This window comes from Corvus hawaiiensis, chromosome 2, assembly GCF_020740725.1.
Source record: "Corvus hawaiiensis isolate bCorHaw1 chromosome 2, bCorHaw1.pri.cur, whole genome shotgun sequence".
Lineage (NCBI taxonomy): Eukaryota > Metazoa > Chordata > Aves > Passeriformes > Corvidae > Corvus > Corvus hawaiiensis.
The window spans coordinates 81,068,256-81,093,271 of record NC_063214.1 but is presented as its reverse complement, the minus strand read 5'-3'; the positions used below and the strand labels follow the sequence as shown (position 1 = coordinate 81,093,271).

The 25,016-nt window shown below is 43.0% G+C and overlaps 1 protein-coding gene across 1 annotated transcript; it reads left to right on the top strand.

The window, feature by feature from the left end:
* The first annotated feature begins 658 nt into the window (after window positions 1–658).
* On the top strand, window positions 659–18,256 carry DCT (dopachrome tautomerase). The gene is made up of 8 exons (XM_048295774.1): window positions 659–1,195; window positions 8,368–8,667; window positions 10,133–10,233; window positions 11,284–11,450; window positions 13,054–13,233; window positions 13,339–13,474; window positions 14,877–15,078; window positions 16,972–18,256. Exons 1-8 carry the CDS (start codon window positions 895–897, stop codon window positions 17,151–17,153), a joined length of 1,569 nt encoding a protein of 522 aa, XP_048151731.1. The 5' UTR covers window positions 659–894; the 3' UTR covers window positions 17,154–18,256.
* The last annotated feature ends 6,760 nt before the right edge of the window (window positions 18,257–25,016 follow it).

The following is a 25,016-nucleotide window of genomic DNA, read 5'->3' as shown; positions in this document are numbered from 1 at the left end:
CTCAGCTGTGACAGTTCTGAAAGTCTAACAGCCAGGCCAGCTCTACAATGACCTCTGATGTAATGATGGGGAAAGGATTTGAGAGCAAATAAGGACCATTCACTCTTTAAAACAGGTAAATAATTTATTTTGCATGCAATAAGGCTATTAGGAAGGAAACCTTTCTTCGCTTGCTACTCAGATGTTTTCAGTGCAAGCACTGAAGTTCAGCAGTTGGCAGGTGGAATCTCCATCCCAAATTTATAGTACCACATTTATTAATTTTTGTTAATGATGCACCTCTATCCTCTGCACTTCCAGTTAGTTTCCACTGCTACTGCTTTAATGGAAAGTATTATCTTGCAGTGAATGAACTAAAAGAGAAGAGGTTTCCTCTTCTATTTATCATCTGTTTACAGGGTTTTGATTAAAAGAATAAATGTGTTTCTCCAGCCACCTCAGCTAAAACAAGACCATCAATTTCTCAAAGCTCATAAAAGACTTGGAGAAATAAATCTGAGGCATTCACTCTCCTGACAAGCTGCAAGAACCTGCAGAACTTGCTTTCACACTGGCATCTTTTCTGCCCTTGATGTCATGTGCAAAACACGAGGATTTGTGCTGTGCTAATCCCCCTAATGAGGGCTTCTCCCAACCTCTATATAAACCCTGCTCAAAGCCGTGGCTGCTGCGCAGGCACCACAGAGTCAAAGCACCCGTCTTTTGAACTGCATTCAAGGCAATTAGAGGCCGGGATTAAACAAACACCCAACACCAGCATCCTCAGCAGCAAGAGTTATTATCCTGGTTGGCCGGGGCATGGAGCTGTGGTGAGGCCAGGCTGTCCCACAGTAGAGATCTCCCTGCTCTTCTCACTCAGGTTCAGCTGGGAGGCAGAGCCTGCACCCAGCTGTAATGGGAGCCTTGAGGTGGCTCTTCTGGGCTGGGCTGGGCTACCTAAGCTGCTGCTGTCCCCCACAGGTGCAGGCACAGTTTCCCCGTGTCTGCATGACAGTGGAAGCCCTTCGCCTGAAACGCTGCTGCCCGCCCTTGGGGACAGAGCCAGGCAATATCTGCGGGTCCCTGCAGGGCAGGGGACAGTGCGAGGGTGTGCAGGCAGACACTCAGCCCTGGAGTGGCCCCTACACTCTCAAAAATGTGGATGACCGGGAACGGTGGCCCCTCAAGTTCTTCAACCACAGCTGTCGATGCACAGGTGAGATGGGTGCTGGGGGGAGGCTATGGGGGTGGAGGGGTCTACTAACCTTGCTCCAAAGGCCAGAGACATTCCTGGTGGTGTAAGGCACAAAGAAGGCTTCAAATATTACCATTTTCCTAAAAATTCATCCATATTGACAATACTATTAGTACTTTTTCAGAGCAGCAGGTTTGAAGAAGTGTTTTCTCTCACATGAGCTTTTATGTTTTCCTCTTTGCCTGTGGAGTTGTCCTTGTAGCCAGTGATCCCCTTTCTCTGCAGGGTTCTGGACCTTTCAGTGCTGCTTTCAAACCTCTATCACTGCTGATCTAATCACAGGTGCAGTGAAGTTGGATCGGTGTGCATTGTTTGAAGATTCATTCCTCATGGACTAGTAGTTTGCAGCATGACATAGCCCTGTGCACTGCAAGTCTCCTGATGTCAGGCCAGGGCGTTTCCCAGGTTTGTTAACTAAATCTGTCTCTTACACTGATCCGAAATGTGTCTGTACAACCACCAAAGAGGCCATCCCACGCTTTTCCTCCTCATCTCCAGCTACTCCTTCTCACTGTGACTTTACATAGGCTCCTGAGTTTGCATGCTGGAGGTGAAATGGATCTGGGAGCAGATGTGCTTGAAGGTTAACCTGGCCAAAGGGAAAAGGTTCTGATGAGACCACTTCACTAATGCTGGCAGGAGGCAGTGAGCAGGAAGGTGAGCTCAGGGCAGGATAAGGTATCAGGATCCTTTCTCAGCAACAGCCCTGGCTGAAGGGGGGTTAAAATGAGCAGGAACTGCACCCTCAGCCCAGACTCCTGTGCAGGGCTGGCAGGAGATGGCACCACTAGTCTGGCAAAAGGCATGTCCCAGCCACTGAAGTCTCTTCCTAGGCCCATTTCAAATGAAGCCTGGGATTTCTTGTTGAAAACATCAAGTTGTTTGAATTTTCTAACATGGGAAGAATAAACTGCTTTCCTTCAGCCTGATTCTTAGAACAAGCTGAACTGTTTTGTCTAAAATATACCTTGGCTCTCACTACCAAAAAAGCCCGGACCAATCTGAGAAGGCAGCACTGCAGAGAGTTTCAGCCAGAGGTTAAATTTTCCAGTGCAGTTATCAACTGGAAACAGAGAGGTAGTGGCAGGTGACTTAAATGGATACATGGTGTTGCCGAAACACCTCAAAATAATAGGCTTTAGAGTATGCATCAGTTTTTATCTCTTCCTTGACTGTATTTCAAATGCCTGTGTGAAAGGACTTTTCCAGATGGTTTGCAAAAAAAAAAAAGGATGCACTTTTTTTTATCTCAAAGGTTCTTATATACCTCCAAAACTTAAGTCAGGTATCACAAACAGACACAGATCCTGGGTCAGAAGAACACTGAATCACATGGACATACACCAATATTTACGCAGTTAATCAGAGCATCAAAACCTGGGAATAAATTGAAGAGCAGTGGAGACAGACACGGTCTGCATAGTCAGACGTTAATTTGCTTGTCCAAGTAGAGATAAGCCCTGGGATTTGGTATTTGCAGGACTGGATCCCAAGTTACATGAACAGAATGTAGCGTCTTTTCCTTCAGCCTTACTTCTTAGCTGGCTGCTCCCCTCGTCTCTTTAAAACCCTCGGATTCCTCTCTCTCTTTGCAGTTTTTTAAATCTAAATATACCAGTGATAAAACAGTAAGTGAAAGGCATCCTTAAGCATGACTTTCAGAAAGTTTTCCTGGGCTGTACTCTGCTTGATGCTGTATGCAAAACCATTTCCGGGAGAATGCTAAGAAGTTCACAGCCGTGTGGGATTTGAATTAGATCTGATGCTTTTACAGTGCTGGTGATCGTGGCTCAGTGTCTACTAGGGTTTTTTTGTGTTTTGTTTTTCCACTCAGTTTAATACACTGGTTGGTTGTCTGCACACCAGCTGTAAGTGGCGTGACGTGTGGTATTTATTAGGCATCCAAAGTTATGCTAACTGTGTAACATAATGGTAGGTAACATATGGTAACATAATTTAAACATTCTCATTCAAAGGGACATGGAACAGTGCACATCTCTGCTATTAAGGTGTCCTGTTTTCCAAGTGAATGTTATGTGCAAACTGCCTGTTTGGAATGGTTCCTGTATTGTGCAAACTCCAACCCCACCAAGGCTCTTTCTAGCACTTTAACAAGACAAACAGTCATGTTCCATCTTGGCACTGTTTAATTTATAGTTTAGAAATTGTGTGAATGATAAGCTATGGGAACTCCAACTACCATGTGGCTGATAATTTGGTTAGATGGTGCCAACTGAATGTGTCACATAGCTAATGGCTATTTGGTATCTATCCAGGTCTGGGTCCTGAATATTTATGGCAACCGCTACCCCCCTGCCCCTCCAATCCCCCCCACGACAACCAGACAAACCAAAAAGAAGAAAGAAAATCCCAAACACAAGTATGGATGAATGGCTATAATGGGATCAGATAATTTTTTTTCCATTTCTAGGCTTCAGCAGATAATATGCATTAGTTTTTCTTTAACTAAGGACAAATAGAACAAGATTAGAACAAAAGAAAGATCCAGCTTAGCTTCCCACTTTTTGTGCCAAGGGCCATGGTCAATCAGCAACTGCAAGTCTGTTGTCAGGATGCTGCACATTTCACTCAATGTGTTGGTTTCAGCAAAAATATCATCTCTGTAAAAAAAAAACGGGGTTATGGCATGAATGTAGTTGGAAGGTAGCAAAGAGTTTTTAGTTCTCGTCTAATTTCAGTTTTGAATTTATTGAATGTGTTCTGCAATTGGTTTGGGTGCACCTGATATTATTCAATATATATAAATTCTTAAACTGAAATGACCTGATGACAGATCCTGACAGTGTGCAGTACTGTGTGAAGGGGAATGTGCTAATTTGTTTTTGAATAAGGTGTACGTGTTGAATTAGACCAAGTGATGGGTACATGAGTCCAACCTTGAATATCGAGACTTGTAGCTGTTTACACAATAAAGCAATATTTCAGTGATAGCTAAATTTAGTTTATAAGAAAACTGTTATAGAAGTCTTGTGAACTAAATGCTATTTTGAATTCTAAATGATAATGTTGTACTGCTGGGATAGAAGTCTGGTATAGCATTTTAAAAACACAGTACAGAAGACTATTGTGAAAAACCACTGCAGTCTGTCATGTGGTTGCTAATGCAGATTGTCACAGTGGTTAAACAATGACGTAGTTTGAGTTCACTGAGGACTTAAACATAATTATCATTCTTTTTTTCTGCTTCCACTTTCTAAGGTTTACATATGGGCATGTGATGAACTTTGCTCTGTTTTTTAATAGAAGCTTTTTGGTTGCCCAGGCAACCTCTGGGCTTGAGAAGAAGCTACAGTGGTGTGTGATGACTGGTGTTAGCATACACCAGTGATATTTATGAGCACATACTGAGTGTCAGGTCATTTAGAAGTGTGTTTTACTCAGTGCCGTGCCCATGGACTGATGCACTGGGAGAAGTAGCATGGTCACAGTGCCTACAGAAACAGCCAGATTCACCCAACTTGACTGAGGAAGAGCACCTTAAATGTTGCTGAGTTTAGGTACAGAAGAAGACAGCTCCCAAGGCATGTGATCCCATTTCCAGACAAAAGGGTGAGTGGAGAAGACGCAGATGATTTTTTTGACCAGTGTCAGCAAAATGGACATTCCTGGAAACAGTGGAACAAGCTGGGATCATCCAACAGAGATATGATCTCCCTGCTGTGTACCAGAATGACCTCCCACACTATGTTCTCTGGAAACCACAAGAGATGATAATAATCTCTGTTGTTCCTGGCATAGCCTCAGGAAAGTAGTACACTGGGTTCTTATGTGTTAGTCACTGAAGGTGAAAAAATGCTAAGGCATGAACCCTTCCATGTTCCTATAGTTCCTGTGTGCAAAAGGATCTTGAAAGGGTCTAACTGCCTTACTGAAAATATCTACTGTGTGCTATATACTGCTATCATGAGATTACTTTTCCTGCTCTCCTAGAGCTGTACCACCAGCAGAGCAGACAAGGAAGGTAAGCTGCAAGAGACCACCATTTCACAACACTGTCATGTGGGAAGTGCACATGGCAGTAAATGAACTTTCTGGAAACAGTAATGCATAATTTCCAGATCAGAGGCCTGGTAGAGTGCTTTAGAAACAAATGCTGAAAGAGTGTTTTGGGTGGGTCATGAGAAAGCTGGGTCTGATTACTGCAGTAATTTCTGTTCGCAATGTGGGAAATCCCACAGACCTCCATCAGCTTCTTGCCATTTCAGCTGCTGCATAATGGCAGTCCTGTGATGCACAGAGTCTGTTGAAAGAAAATGACAAAAAGCAAGTTTTGATATCATGAAGTGTTGTTGTTTTGTGTGTTTCTGACAATAGAACATTGCCAAATAGACCTGAGGATGTGACAAAAATGTTCAACACAATCAGCAGAAATACTGCAGTGTGAAATACCACTTTGCCTGGAAATTGTCTCCTGTTTGCAAGTCTCCACTGCAGTCCTCCTCACTTAGTAACAGCTCATTCCCCATTGAAAAGTGACTGGGGAAGTGATGGAAAGAATGGACACCTCTAATTCCCTAATAGATAGGGTGGTTACAGGAGAAAATCCTGCAGAGCATCAACTGGATATAATTAGCACCTGCCCAAGGGAAACAGGTGAGAAGTCATTGTTCCACCTGGCTCCACATACATACAGTTGGAGAAAAGCTTCTTCCCATGAAGATAAATCATCATTTCAGGCTTTTGCAACTTTCTTCTCAGAGCCTGAGGAGGTGCATAGAGTATACCTAAAATATGGATATTGTCTGGTAAAATGATTTCAGGCATCAAGACCTGCACAGATTCAGAGGGCCCTTCCTGAGAGAGGAATAGGCACCATCACAGCCTCAACAAGTGACCAAGAGTGTCTTGTTCTAGTACCAGCCCAGACAGCACAGACCTGGCCCTGCACTGACTTTGGTTCTGTTAGTGCTGTATTTCACTCTGATGCTTATCCAGCACTGTGAGTAGAAGGGTCCTTTAAATGACTGAAGGAATAACTGGCAGTCTCTAAAGACGTTGTTGACAGATCTTTTTCATGGTTAATTCCTGCTTTTTCCTCCTTCTCTTAAGGATTGGATTGTACCTGAGTGTGAGGGGTCAACAAATGCTTTCAAGAAGTTCATGGTCCATGACTGAAACTTGAGAAGTATACAGGGCCTGATTAGGCAATGTTGCAAGATATTCCTAATTTTTTGTCATCTGGCCAGTTCAGGCTAGAGTATGTGATGGGTCCTGATAGCTAGGCTGAGGCATGAAGAATGAACAAGCCACAGACAGTGGACTACACCAAATGATAACAGTAATTGTGCTGTTCTGATGGGACCCTGAGGTTATTGTGATCCAATAAATCTTCCATGTTCACACCCCCCTCCCCCCCCCCCCCATCCATACCATCCATACAATCATCTTTGTTTCATATAACTATAACCTACTTGCTTTTTGTGGAGTATGTCTTCATCCCCTTTAGCCAGTGCAGACCCCTGGCTTTGGGTGCCTTCCCTCATAGCTGGAACATGGCAGCTGAACCCAGCTGCTTCTACTTGCATCATGACAAGCGTAAGCCATACATCTGGAAATTGTCCTCATGGGATGCCATCAGGATGTGCATGATCCAAAACCTTGCTGAAGTCTTCATGCTTGTGGTCCCTAACCTTAGCACTGATCCTCAGCTTCATGATAACATGTAAACTTAGAGATCTCAGGGGCTCTGAAGCAACAATGGACAACCTATGGTTGGTCCAAACTCTACAGTGAATCCTCATATCATGGCAGGTCTCACAGGAGTCTGTCACAGATGTTTACAGTTCAGCAGCCCTTACCCTAAGAGCTAGACATAAGCTTCGGAGCCTTGTTGGTAACAGCCCTTGTAACCTTGGGGGTCTTTGAATTTGGTAATAAGCCCTGTAGCCCCTAACAATCTGAAATCTTGCTTTAATATTAGTTGTTGTTCTGGTCATAAGATCAAGCCCACAGCTTAGGGACATCTGCCCATCTGGGAACTTATCGTAAGACTCTTCCTCATCCCCATGTTAGTCCCGGATCTAGCAGCACCAATACGTGTGGTGAGCAGTGAGATTTTGTGGCATTTTGGAAAAAAACTGGCATGGTTGTTGTGGAGTGAGTGTGTGGGGAGTTGGAGGGGAGATTAAGGAGGGTTAAGGAGTCAGTGCAGGTTTTTGAGAACTGCATGGAGATCCCAGAGGAACGCTGGTTGCCGTTCCGCTCCCCCCTGCCCGGCAGCATTGCCCACTGTCCTACACTGCTGCAGCCTGCCAGCACACAGGCAGGGGGCAGGTGTGTACCGCAGGAATGGCCGGCTGTTCCCCGTCTCCCCCAGAAACCGGGAGCAAGTTGCAGTAGGGCATTTCTGCTGCTGCCAGCTATCTGCCACAGCGTGCAAGAGGCCACACTCAAGCAAGCTCTGCTTTCCTGGGCTCTTCCATCTCATCAGAGAGTCTGAGCTAATATCCTAGAGCGGACCTGATTACTTGCCTTAGGAGTGATGCCAGCAGGGAACGACAGTTAGTGCAGTGTTTCTCAGGCTGTTATTGCAGCACTATTTAGTAATGCTTAAAGCATGACCAGCAGCAACCCTGGTGCTTGTCCTGGTTTGTGTTGGGCCCCAGATACACTGTTAAGAGGCACTAGTTTCTCATAAGTTTTGTCCTTAGGAGAACTGTTTTGTTTAGGGATTTTTTTTTTCTGTGCTTAAGGATCCATGTGAACTGACCCTGCTTTGGGTTTGATCCTGGAAGCAGAGGAGTACTTGAGAGCTAGTCGAGCAAAGCACTTCATCACCGGCTTAACCTCAATTGCTCAGCTCTCTGTTCAGTGAGAGTCCTCACGTGCCTGAGGGCTTTGCAGAGCTCTGAGCACCTCAGGGCGTCGAGCCCATTACCCAGCACTTCCCCAGCTGGCTGAGTGTGATTCTTGGCCCTGCTGTGGCTCTGGGAATCGGGCCAGCCATCCTTCTGGTTAGTCAATTGGCAAAGCTGCCAGTCTGCTCAGCTGCTGTCCTTTCCAGGAACCTGCATCTCTGGGGAAGAAGAGCACTAATTCTTAATTCTTCTGCATTTCACTGTTAGTTTTCCCTGATTCATAACATCATGACTGATTGTTCTCTCTTGATCCAGGAAACTTTAGTGGCTACAACTGTGGTGAATGCAAGTTTGGCTGGACCGGCCCCGAATGCAACAGGAGGAAGCCAGCAGTTGTCAGGAAGGACCTCCACTCCCTGACAGCAGAGGAGAGAGAGCAGTTCTTCGATGCTCTAGACCGTGCCAAGACAACCATTCACCCGGACTATGTCATCGCAACTCAGCACTGGAGAAGTCTGCTTGGTCCAAGCGGAGAGGAACCACAGATTGCCAACTGTAGTATTTATAACTACTTTGTTTGGCTTCATTACTACTCAGTCAGAGACACGCTATTGGGTTAGTGCTTTTCTTTTCCAATGGGCTTTGCAGGTAAAGAAAAGGGTGAAAGTACCACTGCTGAACGAAGGTGTGTGCTTAACACAGCTGTGCTGCTTCATCAGGCACTGAGTCCCAGTAGTAGGTATAGAGTTGTAGAGCAGTTGGTGTAGAGACTTGTAGAGAAACAGTTGGTGGTGAGAAGCTGGTGGCCATCAGTAATCGAGGGAGATGTCCTTTGGACCTGCTGTGGTCTGGTCCCCCCACCCCATGGCAGCTGGAGCACACCAGTTGCACTCCTGGTGCATCTTCAATCTGACAGAGAGCAATGCACAGTCTTCACTTGAGTGAACTGAAGTGTGGTCAGGCAGTGACTGACTTCAGAAAGATGTTCCCAGTCCATAGGACAAGGTAGGTGCAGTGGCAGTGGGAAAGAAGTTGTGCAGTGGTGAAGGCACAGACCATGCAGAGATATTTGGGACCAGAGTGTTACTGCTTTCTGTGGCCTTCACCAAATCACTAAGAATGGGATTTGCCTGACTATCCACAGTCACCTTTTAAAACCAACCTAAGTTAGAGGTTTGGGTATCTAACCCCATGCTTTCTCCCAAATCCAGATTACTAGTCCTCATTGCTTTTCTAGACAGAAGTACCTATACCAGCCCCATTCCCCAAAGCCTACTTCTTGTAGGAGGAGCACCAGCTAGTATGGCTTTTCTACCTGGCAGTCCCATGTGCAAGCTGAACAGCCCATATCTATCTCCTTGCTGGAGGGCGACTGCTACTCTGCGGTGGCTTTCATTCAGTTTGCCCCTCTGACACAGTTCCATTTTGCAGGGCTGAAGGAAGCAGTCTGTGGTCCAGCAAGAGCAAAGGTCCTTCAGGGGACAGGACAGTCATGGGGAAAGGGAAAGGGGCAACTTCTAGTGCTGCTGCAGTGGTAAATAAATACATATATGGCTTGAAGCTTTCTACAGTGATAAACCCCTATGCGGTTTGAAGCTTCTCACCACTCACCCAGCAAAAGGACAATACAAGAAATAACAAGCACAATTTGAAGAAAGTTGGAAAAGGATTCCAGATTACTATTGGCATGGAAAATGCTGAGGTTCTCTTAATAGATGGATGGTGTAAGTCTTGCAGCAGAACAAGAGAATGAGATAATGCACATATTAGCAAGGAGATAGGGTTTTAGAAAGTAAAACTGCTTTTTAAAAATCAAAATCCACTAAAGTGGGAAGAAATCTTCACAATGTCCAACTTTTTAGGGAATGTGAAGTTTTGAGAAGCACTGGAGCAAATATCCACAGAGGAGTTTGTTTCACTTGTCCCAAGTAAGTGATGTAGCTTCTGATGTGTGCACTCTTTTCAAAGATGCAGAGCAGAAGGTTCTTGTTTAACTCCTCTCCGGGCAATAAAAGAAGGTGCTGTCTTTCTCTCCAGCTTCGTTTGAAGCCTAAACACTTATTTTATCTTTCTTTTGTAGGTCCTGGCCGCCCCTTCAAAGGTATTGATTTCTCCCACCAAGGACCTGCCTTTGTTACTTGGCATAGGTACCACTTGCTGTGGCTGGAGAGGGAACTGCAGGTTAGCTGAACAGCCTTTCCTTTTCCTTGCACAGCTTCTCCCTTTTGCTCTGTCACCTTGTTGAACCAGCCGAGAGCAAGCTACTTCCTACGATAGTTTTCCCCCCAAAGTCCCAGGTGTATTTGCTTACTGATCTTATTTTTTTTGTTTTAAGTGAAATTAGTGCTTTCTGAGTGCTGAGGACTGAATGGTTTCTCACTGTGAACAGTGATGTGAAGGTTATCATGGAGATTTTTTCCCTTCATCTCCACAACAGAGGATAGAAGATGTGAAGTAACAGTATTTATTAATAAGATTGAAGCAACACCTTCATGTAAAACTTGGTAACTGATATTTTTGGCTGATATTGGAGATACCATTCCAATGAAACCAGCTCTAAATATGACATATTATACATTTAATACATACATGTATTTAGCAATATGCCTTTTAAACAAATATATGTTTACATGCCCGAGAGTCAGTTGCAGAAGCATAGACTCATTTCCATTTGCATGACTTCTGTATTGGAAATGTTGCTGTATTTCAGCCTTAAGATCTCTAATGAGAATGGTTGCTTATCAAAATAGTTGCAGGATCTTGCTTGTGTGAAATCGTATCTGGCAAGCAAGCACAATCAAATGCACTGTACTCCCCTATTAACACAAGTTCTGATTCCTCCCCAGGGCCAGTTTTCTGGAACGAAAGCCAACCACATGCACAATTTTACCCATTACCCGCTTACATCACTCAAAGCCTCTTACTTGCTTAAGACTCTATTTATCTCTACTCCTGCTCTCCTGCCTGGTCTCTGAGTTGGCAGAAAGCCTAACATGGCCAAAGGAAGTGCAGTCCCACAGTAGGGGAACTAGTGACAATGTCTTTGCTTAGACTGATTCAATGCCACAATCTTTTGGAAGGAGTTGGAGCGGCACTGTGAAATGCAGGTAGCCGAAATGCAGAATGAAATGCACATAGAGTGAACTATCCAGTCAAACAGCTTGAAGGAGTCCCTTTCCTTCTCTTTCCTTTGGAGGTGATTCCCAGCTAATGCATTTCTGTCCCTTGCAGCGTCTGATGGGCAATGAGTCCTTTGCGCTGCCGTACTGGAACTTTGCCACAGGTAGGAACGAGTGTGACATCTGCACCGACCAGCTCTTTGGAGCATCACGGCCAGAGGACCCAGGCTTGATCAACTTGAGCTCCAGGTTCTCCCAGTGGCAAGTGGTTTGTAACAGGTATGAGAATATCCAGGGGAAGTTCGCATATGGAGAAAACCTTGTCATTCAGCATTGACAGCATGGACTGCTCTCTCAGTGTGAGGGAGTGGCAGGAAAGGAGCCAAGACATCTTCTTTAAAACTGGAAATTGCCACCAGTTTATGTGTAGATGGTGCTGTGTAAACTTTCTCTCTCGTATTATGGAAGTAAATTTTTTAAAGATGATTCTCCTAGTACAGGATTTTTGTTGATTTAGCCAGTTTATGGCTGCCAAAAGTCTGAAGAGTTTCCATGTTGGCAAGTATCTTTCTAACAAAGAAATGCTTGTGTGTTGGTTCTCTATAACATACACCCAACTCATCTCAGCAGCAGAAAAAGAAAACTGTTTTGGCATGTAGGAAGCTAGAGATAGGCTGAAAAGTCTGCTACGTTGTTTTGGATGAGACCTTAACCCTGGTATATTTAATGCAGTTTGGGGATTGACTTTGAGGTATCTGAGATTTCACATGAAAAACAACACAGAGCCAGCCAGGAGCTTGCTGCCAGCTCCCTGTGGGAATGTGCTGACTTGTGTGAGAGCAAGGCTTTGACAGGGGATTCGGATGCAAATTGGGGTGCTGTGACATAAAATGCTGTTGGTTACAATATCCATGCATCATTCTTCTCTCAGCTCAGGGGCAGTGTGCAGTTAGTCAGACAGAGGTACCAAAAGCTCAGGGTTTTTGAGTCTCTTTTTCTGGATACCGAAAGAGATATTTGAAATTCCAGCTTTAGGCACCAGTTGGCTTTAAGTCCTGCCCCTACTTTTTCTCAAAGATAAATAGGGCATTGGTTTTTTTCTTGAAAACTGAAGTGACTAAATTCAGCCTTGTCAAGGTAAAACCAAGAAGAGCTTTTGTTTACTTCTGAAGTTTCTGAAAATGCTGTTTCATTTCACACTGAACAGCACAGATTTTTTTTGTTTGTTTCACAAGTGTTACAGTGTTTTTCTTCTCCTTCCCTCTTTCTCTCCCTGATATAACAGATTTGCTCCCCATTAGTTACTGGGTAACCCCTGCATGAGCAGGTTGTTCTCGAAGGCCCTGAAAAAAGAAGATGCAATGCATTGCTATTGCTTTTCTTCTAAAGGAGATGAGGGATGGAAAGGGAAGCCCTCACAGCTCACATTTCAATATTTTTTTCCTCTTTTTGTTAAGAGTTAAAAAGTAGTCCTTACTCAGGAGTGAAAGTTTGCCAATTCAAAGTTGAAGTCTGTTTTACATTGCCTGACAAAAACTCTTCTTCCAAAGCCCTTGGAAGGGGAGAAGGCGTGATGGGAGTTGTGCTTTCCTTTTCTAAAGCATCCTCTCTCTGTGGACAATGAACCTGGTAACCTTTGGTCTAAATGACTGATGCTCCAGAGAGGAGGCAGAGCCACAGAAAGCCATGTTATGGTGACAGTCCTGCAACAAATTAATCTGCCAGGCCATGGGAGGTGAACTGAGCTGCCACAGGAGGTGTCCATCCCAAACCTCTGCTCTCTCACATGTATAGCTGAGGCCTCTTTATACTGTGTGAGAAAAAGCCAGCAGACAAGGCATCACCTTCTTCTGACTTGTGCCTCTCTCTGTTCCACGCTCAGTTTGGATGACTACAACCGCCTGGTCATGCTCTGCAACGGGACTGCTGAGGGGCCGCTGCGGCGGAGGCCGCCCCAGGGCTCCAGTGAGCAGCTGCCCACCGTGGAAGATGTCAGGAGGTGCCTTTCCCTGCAGGAGTTTGACAGGCCCCCCTTTTTCCGCAATTCCAGTTTCAGTTTCAGGTTTGTCCTTCAGCTCCTCTAGAGCTGGCTGGGTCACTGGTTTTCTTTACGAGCACATTTGTCAGCTAAATGTGGTTACTTGATGGTGCTTTTACCCATCCACAGGAATGCGCTGGAGGGCTTTGATAAACCAGATGGAGCCCTTGACTCACCGATGCTGAGCCTTCATAATTTGGTTCACTCTTTCCTGAATGGGACCAGCGCTCTCCCTCATGCAGCTGCCAACGATCCCATCTTTGTGGTATGCCTTTTACCCCCAGCCTGATTGACCATGACTGTGGCTTAAAGGCACCTTTCTCACCAGAGATTTGCAGAAAAAGTAAAGCGAATTCCCTAAAAATTAGTCCTTTAAATAGAAAAGGAGGAATCCTTTATCTTTTCTTGAACACTGCCACACCTGTGTAAAGGTTGAATAAAAAGGAAAAATAGGGTAATCTGTAAAATATAAAATAAGATTCTAGGGAGAAGAGCTGCTATTCTGAGTCATGCTGCCCTGAATCCTTTCATTAGGTGGTATCTAAATGTAATGGCTTATATTACAATTTAACAGCAACAAGGTAAGGTGAAAGTGCGCCTAGTTATTTTAAAGCAGTAGATTGAGGGGCTTGTTTCTTTGCTTCAAAATTTACAGGCTAAAAGAATGTCCATCTGATATCAGGGTCTCTTGGGAAATAGAAAAAATGTGATTTCACTGGTGCATCAGAATAGTGCTGCCCTGCCATGAGCAGCACCAATAGCAATGTGCAAATAAAAAGCCAGTAGTTGACTCTGCTTATACATCTTTCTCCCCTAAGGAATTTGTGCCAATTTATTTTCCTCTTTGTTAGATTAAACCACAGTGTTTACATTACATATAAAAATTCTTTGTATATTATATCTATATATTATGTAGATACATTTCTTTCTTACCTTTAAGTTTTCAATCTTTTTTTTAAGAAATTAGTCCAAACACTTACATAGTGGTTTTCCAGATTGTTTCCTTAATAATTCTTTAATTCTTGCATTAGTTTATTTCTTACACAATGAAATTCATTTCAGTACGCTGTAATTTTGTACAAAAGATTATCTTCTATAGGATATTTTCCAGTTTTTTCCCAGGGTTGTAATTAAAAAACATGAGTACATCAGAAATTAGTTTCAGACATTCATAGTAGTTGTCTGAAACAACTTTCCTGTATTAGTCAATTATAGATCTATAAACTCACCTGATCAAATTCATGGGCACCTGGAGGTGTGGAGCTGGTGGCACGTGCTCTAAAATGAGCATGATGGAGTCAAATTTCCTGCAACTTTCCATACTTGTTCAGAGATGAGAAAGAATAAAATATATTTGAAAGGCACATTCACTGGAATGAGCTCAGTGATTCCTCACCTGAGAAGATTCACCTGCCCATTCAATGCCAGCTGATGTTAAACTGTCTGGGAAAAGATCTTATTGTGAACGACTGGCAACAAAAGTGTGTAAAGCAAAATGTCCCATGCAGAAGATGAGTTTAGTCTTCTCATGAGCTTTTCTGGTTTCCCATTCTGTAAATCCCATCTAAATTATATTATGTTCCTCCTGCGCGTTTGTTGAGTGTTTTAAAGGTGGTTGAATTCTGAAAGAGCTTAATAGACGTGCGTGCCCATGGCTGGATTTGCAGGTCCTTCACTCCTTTACTGATGCCATCTTTGATGAGTGGATGAAGCGTTTCAAGCCCCCTAACAACACTTGGCCTGAGGAGCTGGCCCCCATCGGTCACAACCGGCTGTATAACATGGTCCCTTTTTTCCCTCCGGTGACCAACGATGAGCTTTTCCAAACTGCGGAGCAACTAGGCTACACCTACGCCATTGACCTGCCAGGTATGTCCCAGGACGCTGTTCCTGGCCAAGTCATGACACAGCTCACATTTTCCATGGCACAGGCATATATAAAATAAGGAACCTTTCACAAAATGCACGTCTATTCACCTGCTCACTACCCAACATTAATATTTGGGTACCTGGAGAGATGTACCTGGGTGTTTTATGTTGTAAACCCTCCATTTTAAAGATTTTTCGTGTCCATAGCTGGGATGTGTCTTAGGGTTTGTCTATCCATTTGAAATTACCTTTGACATAAATCAGACAAAGACAAAATAGCAAGAAAGCACAGTATTTATGCACAAAATCCAAATTTTTGCAAGAAGATATTAAAATACTTGTAAAAGGCAGAAGGGTAAGAACTGCATGAAAATCATGCTTCAGCTCCTTTTCCAAAGATTAAATCTAAGCAGTTTCTTTCTCCAGTATTACTTTGAGAGGCAGTAGGTGCTTATCTAACCTGTGTGGGCAGGAATTTCTTCTAAATGCTTACCATATATCTGTGGTTTTAATCTGTGGAGACTGTTTAAAGGTCTATAGACTGCAAAAGATTGAAACCCTTGTCCTCAGGCTGCATTCATGCAGGGGAGCCCTACTTCGTGGAGGCATGCTAGCTGCTTCTGCAGTGCTTTTCTCAGGGGCATCCCCAGAATTTCCCCTGGAAATTTAAACTTCCCCTCTTATGGAGTTTAAGTTTTCCTCCCTTAGGACTAATGTCCCCCTCTCCTGCTTTGAAAATGTGGATGCCCCTTTGGCATGAGGCACTCAGAGAGGACCACGGGCAGCTTTTGACCCTGCTGCTTCTCAACTCACACCTAAAAATATTGTTAGTTCACTGTGAAGGAGGGTATCTATCCCTGTCTGTATGGCCTGTGTTCAGACAATAAAGCTTTTATATCCAAACCCTTCTCTTTCATCTAAAAGAATAACTTGCTAATTGTACTTCAGGTAATCACATTAGAAATAAACATATATTAATACATTGCAGATTCTTACTTGAAAGGTGGTAAAGAGGTAAACAATTCATTTTGGGACTTTACTAATTTTTTGAATGATTGTACTCAACTTTTTTGAAGACTGCAGGTTGGGGCACAAGACTTTTAGTTGCTTTTATAGTCAGTGTGACATCTCCCTTAGCCATCTGTCTCCTCTAACCCATATGTCTAAAAAACTTTTAAATATGTGCAGTCCTCTTGAGAGTTTTTTTTTTGGTGATTGTTTTGTCAAACGTGATTATTGCCATCTCAGTATATGTAGAATTCTTCAGAAAAGGAGAGCAGGCAATTTTTGCTTCTGAAAGCAGAAATGAAAACACAAAAATTCAGTCAAATGGAGCAGTGTTATTATAGGAATAAGCAATATTATCTTCGAAGACAGCGGTTCTTCAGAAGTGGTTCAAAATCAGCAGATGCGATCTGGAGCTGGTCAGCAGTACCACACTAAGTAGTGTTTTTAGTTAAAAGTTTGACAATAGGCTGCTTTGTGGTCTTTAGGAAAATTTGAGAGTTTTCTGTTGACCAAAATACCTTGGAAACAGCTGTCTTGAAATGTCACTATAGAAAGAATTGCTTAAATCATTAATAATTTTGGCCAAATTAGATGAAAGAATGGTCTTTTTGTTTTGTCAGTGTTAATCTTTCCCATTCGCAACACTTTAATTTGTATGAATTGTTGATGTTTAAATTCAGCTCTAGACTCCTCTGGCAGGAAGCATCTCCAGCTCTGGTATGTGTCTCAGTTACGTGGTGTGTTATGAGCTTTCCCCGTGGCCAGTAGGTCACAAAGCTGCACAAGTAATCACAATTATCAGCATGTAGGAAACATTGCATCTTCCGTGTAACTTGCAAAATTGAATGATGGGCTGTCCTCACTTCAGTTGTTTCATATTTCCAGGTTCCCTTGAAGAAACCCAAGCATGGGCTGTCATGGTTGGATCCACAATTGGAGGAGCACTTATAGCTCTGGCCATGCTTGTTCTGTTGCTTGTTCTTTTCCAGCACCGAAGGCACAGAAGAGGTTTTGAACCACTGATGAATGTGAGCTTCACCCCCAAAAAGTACATGGGAGAGGCCTAGTGCCCTCACTTTCTTTCTTTGCTTGCTCTTGTAGGAAGCGACCTTGATTGCCTTACTGAGATCTTAGCTGAGACTTTATCACACACTCCTTTGGCAGCTGACTACATTGTTCTCATTCAGGTTTTTCCCATTATCTTGTGAATTGTAACGTGTGAAATCTCTGGGTACATATGAGCAAGGCTCAAGTCAGACGAGATTTTTTTTCATTATTAAATGTTATCTGGAGTGCGTGACACTTGTAAATCATCCTCTATTGATTTAGATCAAGACAGCTAAGAATCCAAGTAGGAGAAAACCAGCTTGAATAACCAAGATAATTTTTCACCTCAATGTGTTCTTGATTTCATTTAGCAGTATTAAGATGTGCTGAAAGTTATTAATTCTACATGTATATTTGAATAACATATTATTTTACAGTTATCAATAAATATTCTGAATAACAGTCTTGTTTTGAGGTTCAAAATGTTTCATGCTGTATGACAAAATACTATAGGAACACCCTGGTTACAGTTTATTTCAGAAACATGATCAATTCTATATTTTATTTCCAATAAAGTTGCTGTTAGCAACACCAGGTAAACTCCGAAACTCCAATTCTCTGAAAATTTAAGAGCAGGATTTCCCTGACACCTATACACTCGTGTTTTACCTCTGTGTTAGCGACCTTGGACAGAAGTTGAAAGTAGGACTTAACTTTTTTGACTCTGATGCACTGTTCTATGTATCTAGACTTAAACTTCCAAATTTCCAAAGTCTGGGATTCAGGACTCAAGGTAACAGGATTAAGATAACTTTCATTACTCAGGTGTGCAGGTGGGGAATCAGGTTTGGATGTGGCAGTTGCCACACCCTAAACATTCCTTCATACATTCCCTATATATTTCTTTATTTAGACATAAGTTTGAAGCCCATTTGTGTGGTTCTTCTGTGTTGTCTTGGAACAGGTTTCTTTACATACCAAATGACGTCTTGAACAGATCCTGTCAGCTTTGGTGCTTGATGTATTACATTAATGGAGTGTTCCAACTTTGTGTATTGTGGAGTCCTGAGTCTTATAAAACTTTTGCTTTTGTAGCCTTGAATAAAAATTTCAGTTAGCAACAGTTTCTGGCATTTCTTTTAGGCCTGCTCAATACTACCTGTGTGGACTAGGAAGAAGATGGTTTTCACATATACTTAGCTTTGAATATGTGTAACTCACAAAACATACCTCTAGAATGCAGACTTTTTGGGGCAAAGTTGTGATTTGCTCACCACACACTCAGACAGCCCTTGCTCCATCAGGTGGACAACAATCTGCTGCCGTTTCTTCTGTTTTGTGCTGCCTTTGGGGGTTCCCAGTGTGCTTGTTCCTGGAATATGCCCAAGATGTCAAAGGTTGAAGCACTTTTTGTACAGCAGCTCAGCTCAGGACCTTAGTTTCCAACTCAGGCTGCCTTTTGGGGTTTTTTTTTATTTAGGGACCAGTGTTATCTGGTGCTGAAGACATCAGATGAGGTCTCCAGAGACCTAGCTTACACATGTGTTGTATTAGTTGACCTGGATTAGTGTCAGAAAGTAGCTAGGTCTGAGATCTCCATGCGCCTTTCTCAAGGACTTTTCAGCTGTTTTCCAGCACTACAAGACTATGGGTCTTCATATAGAATCACAGGAGATTTTGGGTCCAGATCATCTAGTCCAGCTCCTCTGCAATGAGCAGGAACATGTTTAAATAGATCAGGTTGCTCAGAGCCCTGTTCAACCTGACCTGGAATGGTTGCAGGGATGGGGCATCCACCACCTCTCTGGGCAACCTGTGACAGTGTTTGACCATCTTCATTGTAATAAATTTATTCCTTATGTCCAGTCTAAATGTACCCTCTTTTAGTTTGAAACCCTCACCCCTTGTTCTATTACAACAGGCCCCACTAAAAATTTTGTCCCCATCTTTCTTATAACTCCATTTGAGTATTGAAAGTCTGCAACAAGGTGTCCCTGGAGTCTTCTCTTCTCCAGGCTGAACAACCTAGAACACGCACCAGTTCATGCTAAACACTAATTTAGAGAGCTGCTGTTGGATGGAGACCGACACATTTTTGTCCTTCATGGGATGTGGATGCCAAAGTTTAGGAGGCACTCTAGGCTGTTATTTCCAGTGGATGAGAATTTTCCTTGGGGTCACAGGGTGCCCAACTACGTTCATCAGCTTGGAGGTTTATATGCTGCTGTCCCAAGGGCTTGCTTTGCAAGCTGCCCTGGGTATGGGCAAGTAACTGTGGCAGTGGGGTAGAGGAAGGAAAAACAAGAGAGGGGAAATGTAAAAAAAGTAGCACAGCAGCTTACTTGTTATAACAGATTTTGCCTAAGTGCCAGTGGGTAAAGCAGAGTTGTTCTTGTTTCACATGTAGACTGAGTAGAAAAGTATTTTCCTTTCCAGAAGAAAAGCAATGAGGGCATTAGATTGACGCTATGCACATAACAAGTACTAGGGTCAAAGACCTGCGCATTCCTCTTTTTGCTGGCTGGAGCTTCGTTTGGTAATTAGGGCTTTAAAACTGTGAGCGGACTTAAAAGCGGCTTATAAAAATCTGCAGCTGTATCGAAAACACAACCTGCCCTCTCGTGGCTTACTGGAAAATTACCTGGTGACACCAGAAAGCTCTTTTTCTCCCTCCTAAAAAAGTACAGCAACCAAGAAAAGTTGTGTCAACTTTCCATGAAATGCTCAAAAAGAAAGGAAATTGAGCAGACACTTTAAAGAACGGACGGAGGAAATCTTACAACAAGTCTGATTGTAAAGGTTGGTTTTCCATGTTTTAATATTCCATTCATCCCTAACTACAGAAGAAGCATTCTTTTTGTTGCTGGTTTATGCAGGTGTTATTAAATATCTACTCTCTCTTGTTTCATAAATTTTCCTGAGGCTGCTGGGGTGGGATGAAGAGGGATGCCCAAAGGCTCCCACAGATGCCTAAACTGAGGGAAGGGGTGCTGAAAATATACCCCAATATCCACATAGCCCTGTATACCCTGGGATGTTCATCCTAGAAATCAGTGCAAAGCATTACCTCAGCGGGTGCCCATGGACCACTTCTGCCCTTCACTTTTTCCCTTCACATTCATAACTAAACAGCCACACAGCCCAGTGCAGTGAGGAAGGATGAGGGATCAGCACATCTGTTTTGTATGCTTTTTACTCAAGGCACTTTGCTAACAGGTGGGAGGTGCACTGCTGAACGGCTTCATGCTGAAATGGGTGTAATTGTCACCACCCCTGCCCCCCTTTAAAATAATTCCTACTGAATTGCTGCTTTCTTCTGAGAAAATGATCTGAATCACACAGGAGCGTGTAACAGCTACAAATAAGATGTTTGAGCTCTGGAGAAGAAGTGCTCAAAAACATGCCTTCCTCAGCCTTTTTTTGTTAGCTAGACCCATGCAGCTTTCAGCTTTGCATGTAGGGCTTTTGTGTGGATCATCGTTCTGAGGAGTTTAATGCCCTCTCGTCACTAGTTAATTGCTCTCTCACCTGACTGTACTGGATCTGTGGGCAGCTAATGCCTCTTTCTGAGTCACCCAGTAGGTTAGGTGCCTAAAGTTTCACACTGCAGTAAGCTGATGACAGCCACATCATCTCTGTCAGTCATAGCCTGTGCCTTTGTGAAAATGAGTATCATAAAAATATTCTTAAGGATTTAGCAAGAACCTGTTTTTTGAATTAAATTAAATCTCATTCCTGGCTGTTTAGCTAAATGCTTGAAATGGAATTTGTTCCAATTCTGACCCGGTATAGGACAGAAGTGATGTAAAGCTACCTCATCTCATGGCTATTACTGTAAAATTGTAAGTTGCAATACCATTACTGACTTTCTTTTGGGGCAGACACATGCCTATGCTTGTGATGGCAGAAAAGAGAAAGAAAAGAAGCAGATTGAAAGACTGTCAGCTAAATTTAAGGTGAAGGTGTACAACACTTGTTTTCCTGAAATGCTGGCTGTGCCCCGTCGTGCAGTGCGTGCAGCCAGTGATGTGCCCTGCACACAGGTGCCTGCACTAAGGCAGGTTATGAACAAAGCTGTGTCTATGATCCTGCTCTGCTTCAGTGCTCCTGCAGCTGAGACAGCAGATATTCATTATCCAGAGCTTTTTACTGAAACTAGGCTTTCCAAGACCTGGGTGGCCAGACAAAATGGTACCAATGCTGTCCATCATTTTTACACACCAGCTTCTTCTTGTGAAGGGGTATTTACCTTCTCTTCTATAGGCTGAAAGACCATGGATAGCAAAAATACCTCTACACTGGGCTTCAAATTAAGACAACATATAAACCATTGCACTGTATAGATCCAAAACCATGTTCGAATACCAGCAGGGGATGGATGAAATATGAAAAGAAAGCTCCAGGTATTCACCTAACTGCAGAATCTGCAGGTTTGTGTTATTTTGCCTGTCCTGATCTTCATGAATCCCATCTGCACTTCTGATGATGTTACCATTGCCATGTGTTTCCACTTCAGAGGTCTCATTTGTCCTTAGGCCAGGACAGATGGGTTTTGCAGGATAGTAACAAAGCTAGAAAATCTGACTATGAGAGTGAGAAACCTCAACACACTAAGCTTTTCAGTAGAGACCAAATAAGCAGTCAGGTCTTTTCCACATCACATTATCCATCCCTGTTCATCTCTCCTCCCTTCACTGCCTTGCTCTCGCTGGCCTGTTGACAAACTGATGAACCCTGGAGCAACTTCAACAGGCAGAAGGGAAAGAATGTATGGGTGGACTGCAGCCATTGCCCTTGGCAGCACTTCCAAGTGCCTGAATAAAGGAGGCAGCCACTAGGTCTCCAGCCCTTATCTCTGTCCTCAGGCTTTCTCACAGAGTAGATTAAAAAGATCCTTTCCAGCACCATGGTTCTGCCTGTCATGGATCTCCTTCTGTGGCTGCTGATTTTCTGTGGTTGTGTAGCAGAGAGCTCAGCTGTCTGTTCTGGATATGGGGAATTGTGGATTTACGACTGGGAGACAAATGCTTAAATGTTCAGTGGTGAAGCCACAAAATCTCCCCTGCATCTTCCTTCACTGGGTGATTTCACTGCTGCATCTAGGCTGCTTCCATTCTTGTTTCCCTGCCATCCATCTCTGTTTGGTCCATACTGTCTCTGACCAGATTTATTTTTTATTTCTGACTCAGAAGAAGGTCTTCTGAGGTTTCTTTCTTCTTTTTTTCCCCCCATGCCTTCTACTTGAAAACATCTTCAATGGCTTCATATTTATGTGGAGGCATTATTGTTCAAGTATCTGTAAGAATTTCACGGTTGCTTCCTCTGCTTGAGTTAACTAAATAGCTGCTAAATACATTAAATGCTCAGAAGATGTTCTTGTCAGCAGTCAGGCTGGCTTTGTTGGGGCTGGTTGCCACCAATTTCAGATAGAGCTACAAGTGCTTATTAAACCTTCTTCATTGGTTTCTTTTTCATTTTTACCAGACTTCCGAACTGCAGCCCAAAAAATTTATAAGCAGATTTTTTCACTCTCTTCCATGCTGCCATCCTGTGGTCAGTGGCTGCTTGGGGTGGGGAGACCTTGCCAGAGAGCTGCTTCTTCCCATGTTGCTGCAGCTGGCTGTGCAGGGCGAGGACATTGCGAGGAGAGCCAGTGTGCTCAGCCCTTGCAGATGAACATCAAATCTACTCACAGTCCTGAAGCCTGCTGTCAACAACCGGGTTCATGGTTAGCAGGTGCACTCCTGCTCTGCAGGCTGTGCTCTCACTGGTCCCCTTGGCATGGCTGTCCGGCAGAGCTGTGAACAAACAGCTTCATTGAGAGCAGCTCCAGGGCTGTTCGGATGCGTGTCACATCCCAAGGTGGCCGTACCTCCTCCCCAAGCCTGGAGACGGCAGCCTCGATGAGCTCTAGAAAGCCTGGTTCTCGTGCAGATGTGTACCCCTGCTCGGTGTGCCAAACCCCATGGATTTACAATTCAGCTCAGAGCTTTGAAAAATACCGCTTTGTGAAGTCAAAGCACAATCCTTCCTGAGGAAAGAAAAAGTTGGATTTTTTTAACAGAAGGAAAAGCTGTTCTTTTTGTTTTCCTCCAACATTTTCCACATGTAATCTTAGGATAAGTTGATTTTGCAAAAGCCATGAGAGCATTTGTTTTAATATAGAATTTGTTGTTTTTAAATGAACCCCCCAACTAAAAATATTTGATCAGGGACATGACACATGTAGAGAAAGATTACAGAGTTCAGTGCTCATTTACACTATGTCTATCTGCTGGTAAGAAAGAAGTATACCCTGGTGGCTGTGCTAGGACAGACAAACATAAAGATAAAAGGTATATTTCTACTTAAAATTGAAAAGGGAGGGAAAAAGTGTTACTTTTTGTTTCAGTCTTGTCTATATCTAAATTTTTTAACTTGGTCTGGGGATTGTTAGTTGTGTTTTTGTGTTTTTTGTGTTATTCAGACAGATGAATTTGTGTCAGCTCATCACAACAGCCTGTCTCGTGCTCATTTTTGCTTTAGTTGCTGTCAGTCTCTCAATATTGGTATGGTTTTTATCTGGAAAACACATCTCTAGTAGCACTTCACAAAATTGCTCTCTCTTGTTTTCTCTAATATTCCATGATTTATTTCATTTGGAAGCAAGGTAGGGGCAGGTTTTACAGAGCAAAGTGAATGGGAATGGGAATTTATTGAGCAACAAAATGACTACTTGGAATATTGCCTTTGCCTGAAAAGTGTCAGTAAATTCAATTTGCAGCCATGGAATGTCAGACTTTTTCCTTCCACATTTCATGGGATGTGTAGTGGAGCTGCTTGCCCTAGAACAGAATCCCTTAGTTTTCAGTTGTGCCTGTGGCATGGTTAAAAATCTTTGAAATTGTTTCAGGGAGGAGTCCCTCAAATATTTCAGCATTTCAGGGCACTGTAACTAAATTGGGAAACAGAGTTTCCCAAGTTTCACAACAGCTGGGGAAAGAAAAAAATCCAGTCTGAATTTCTAGCATGTTTGTATTGCAGCGCAGGATTGTTCCAGTTCTGTTTTCTGCTGGGATTGTCCCAGAGATTTCATTTCAATTTGTTTCTCTAGAGACTTCTCCAGTCTCCCTCCTCTCTTCAACATTGGTTGCTTTGTCCTTTTGGCTCTTTCTGCCTTGCTTGTCAAATGTATCTATTTCACCCTCCTCTAACTTATCTGTTAATATTCATTCCAGTGGGAGAAGGTGGAATGATGCTTAAACCTAGGCTGTATTTTAAAGAAGCATCATAAATTAAGTAGCACAATAGTTGTCCCACATACTAACCATTTGTACTTTATATACTCTGCTGTTTTAAGTATAGTCAGGGTTACAGCTGAAAGATGGAAATTTTTAACATCTAATAAAGAGTGTGTGAAGAGTTTCTGTATTTAAAATTTTATTGATTGTTTTGAATGAATTAATAACTCTATCAAAACTGAATAAAGGAATAATTGAAGAAAATAATTAACCAGAAAAAAGAGAAATTTCATCACAAAAATTAAAATCAGGAGCCAGACTAGGCATCTATATCTGTCTCTTTTTAAGGGTATTTTTACTGATACTCAGCTCAAATATTTCCTCTTAATTCCATTATTCTGTAGCTACTGGACTTACTTAATTTTACTCTTTTCTTTCTCTCATGCTCATTATCTCATAAAATAATTTATTTGAAGTAATTATAAGTATCAAAGATGCCTTGTTGCAGTAGGCTGGTGTCTTCTCCAAGCCCATCCTATCCTTTATGCTCCCTCACTGCCCTGTCCCCAGAGCTCCTGGCTGCAAGGGCAGCCCAGCCCTGTGCTCCCTCCTGTGTGTTGGGCTTGGACAGGTGAAGCTGATGGCAGAAGTGAGCATCATCTC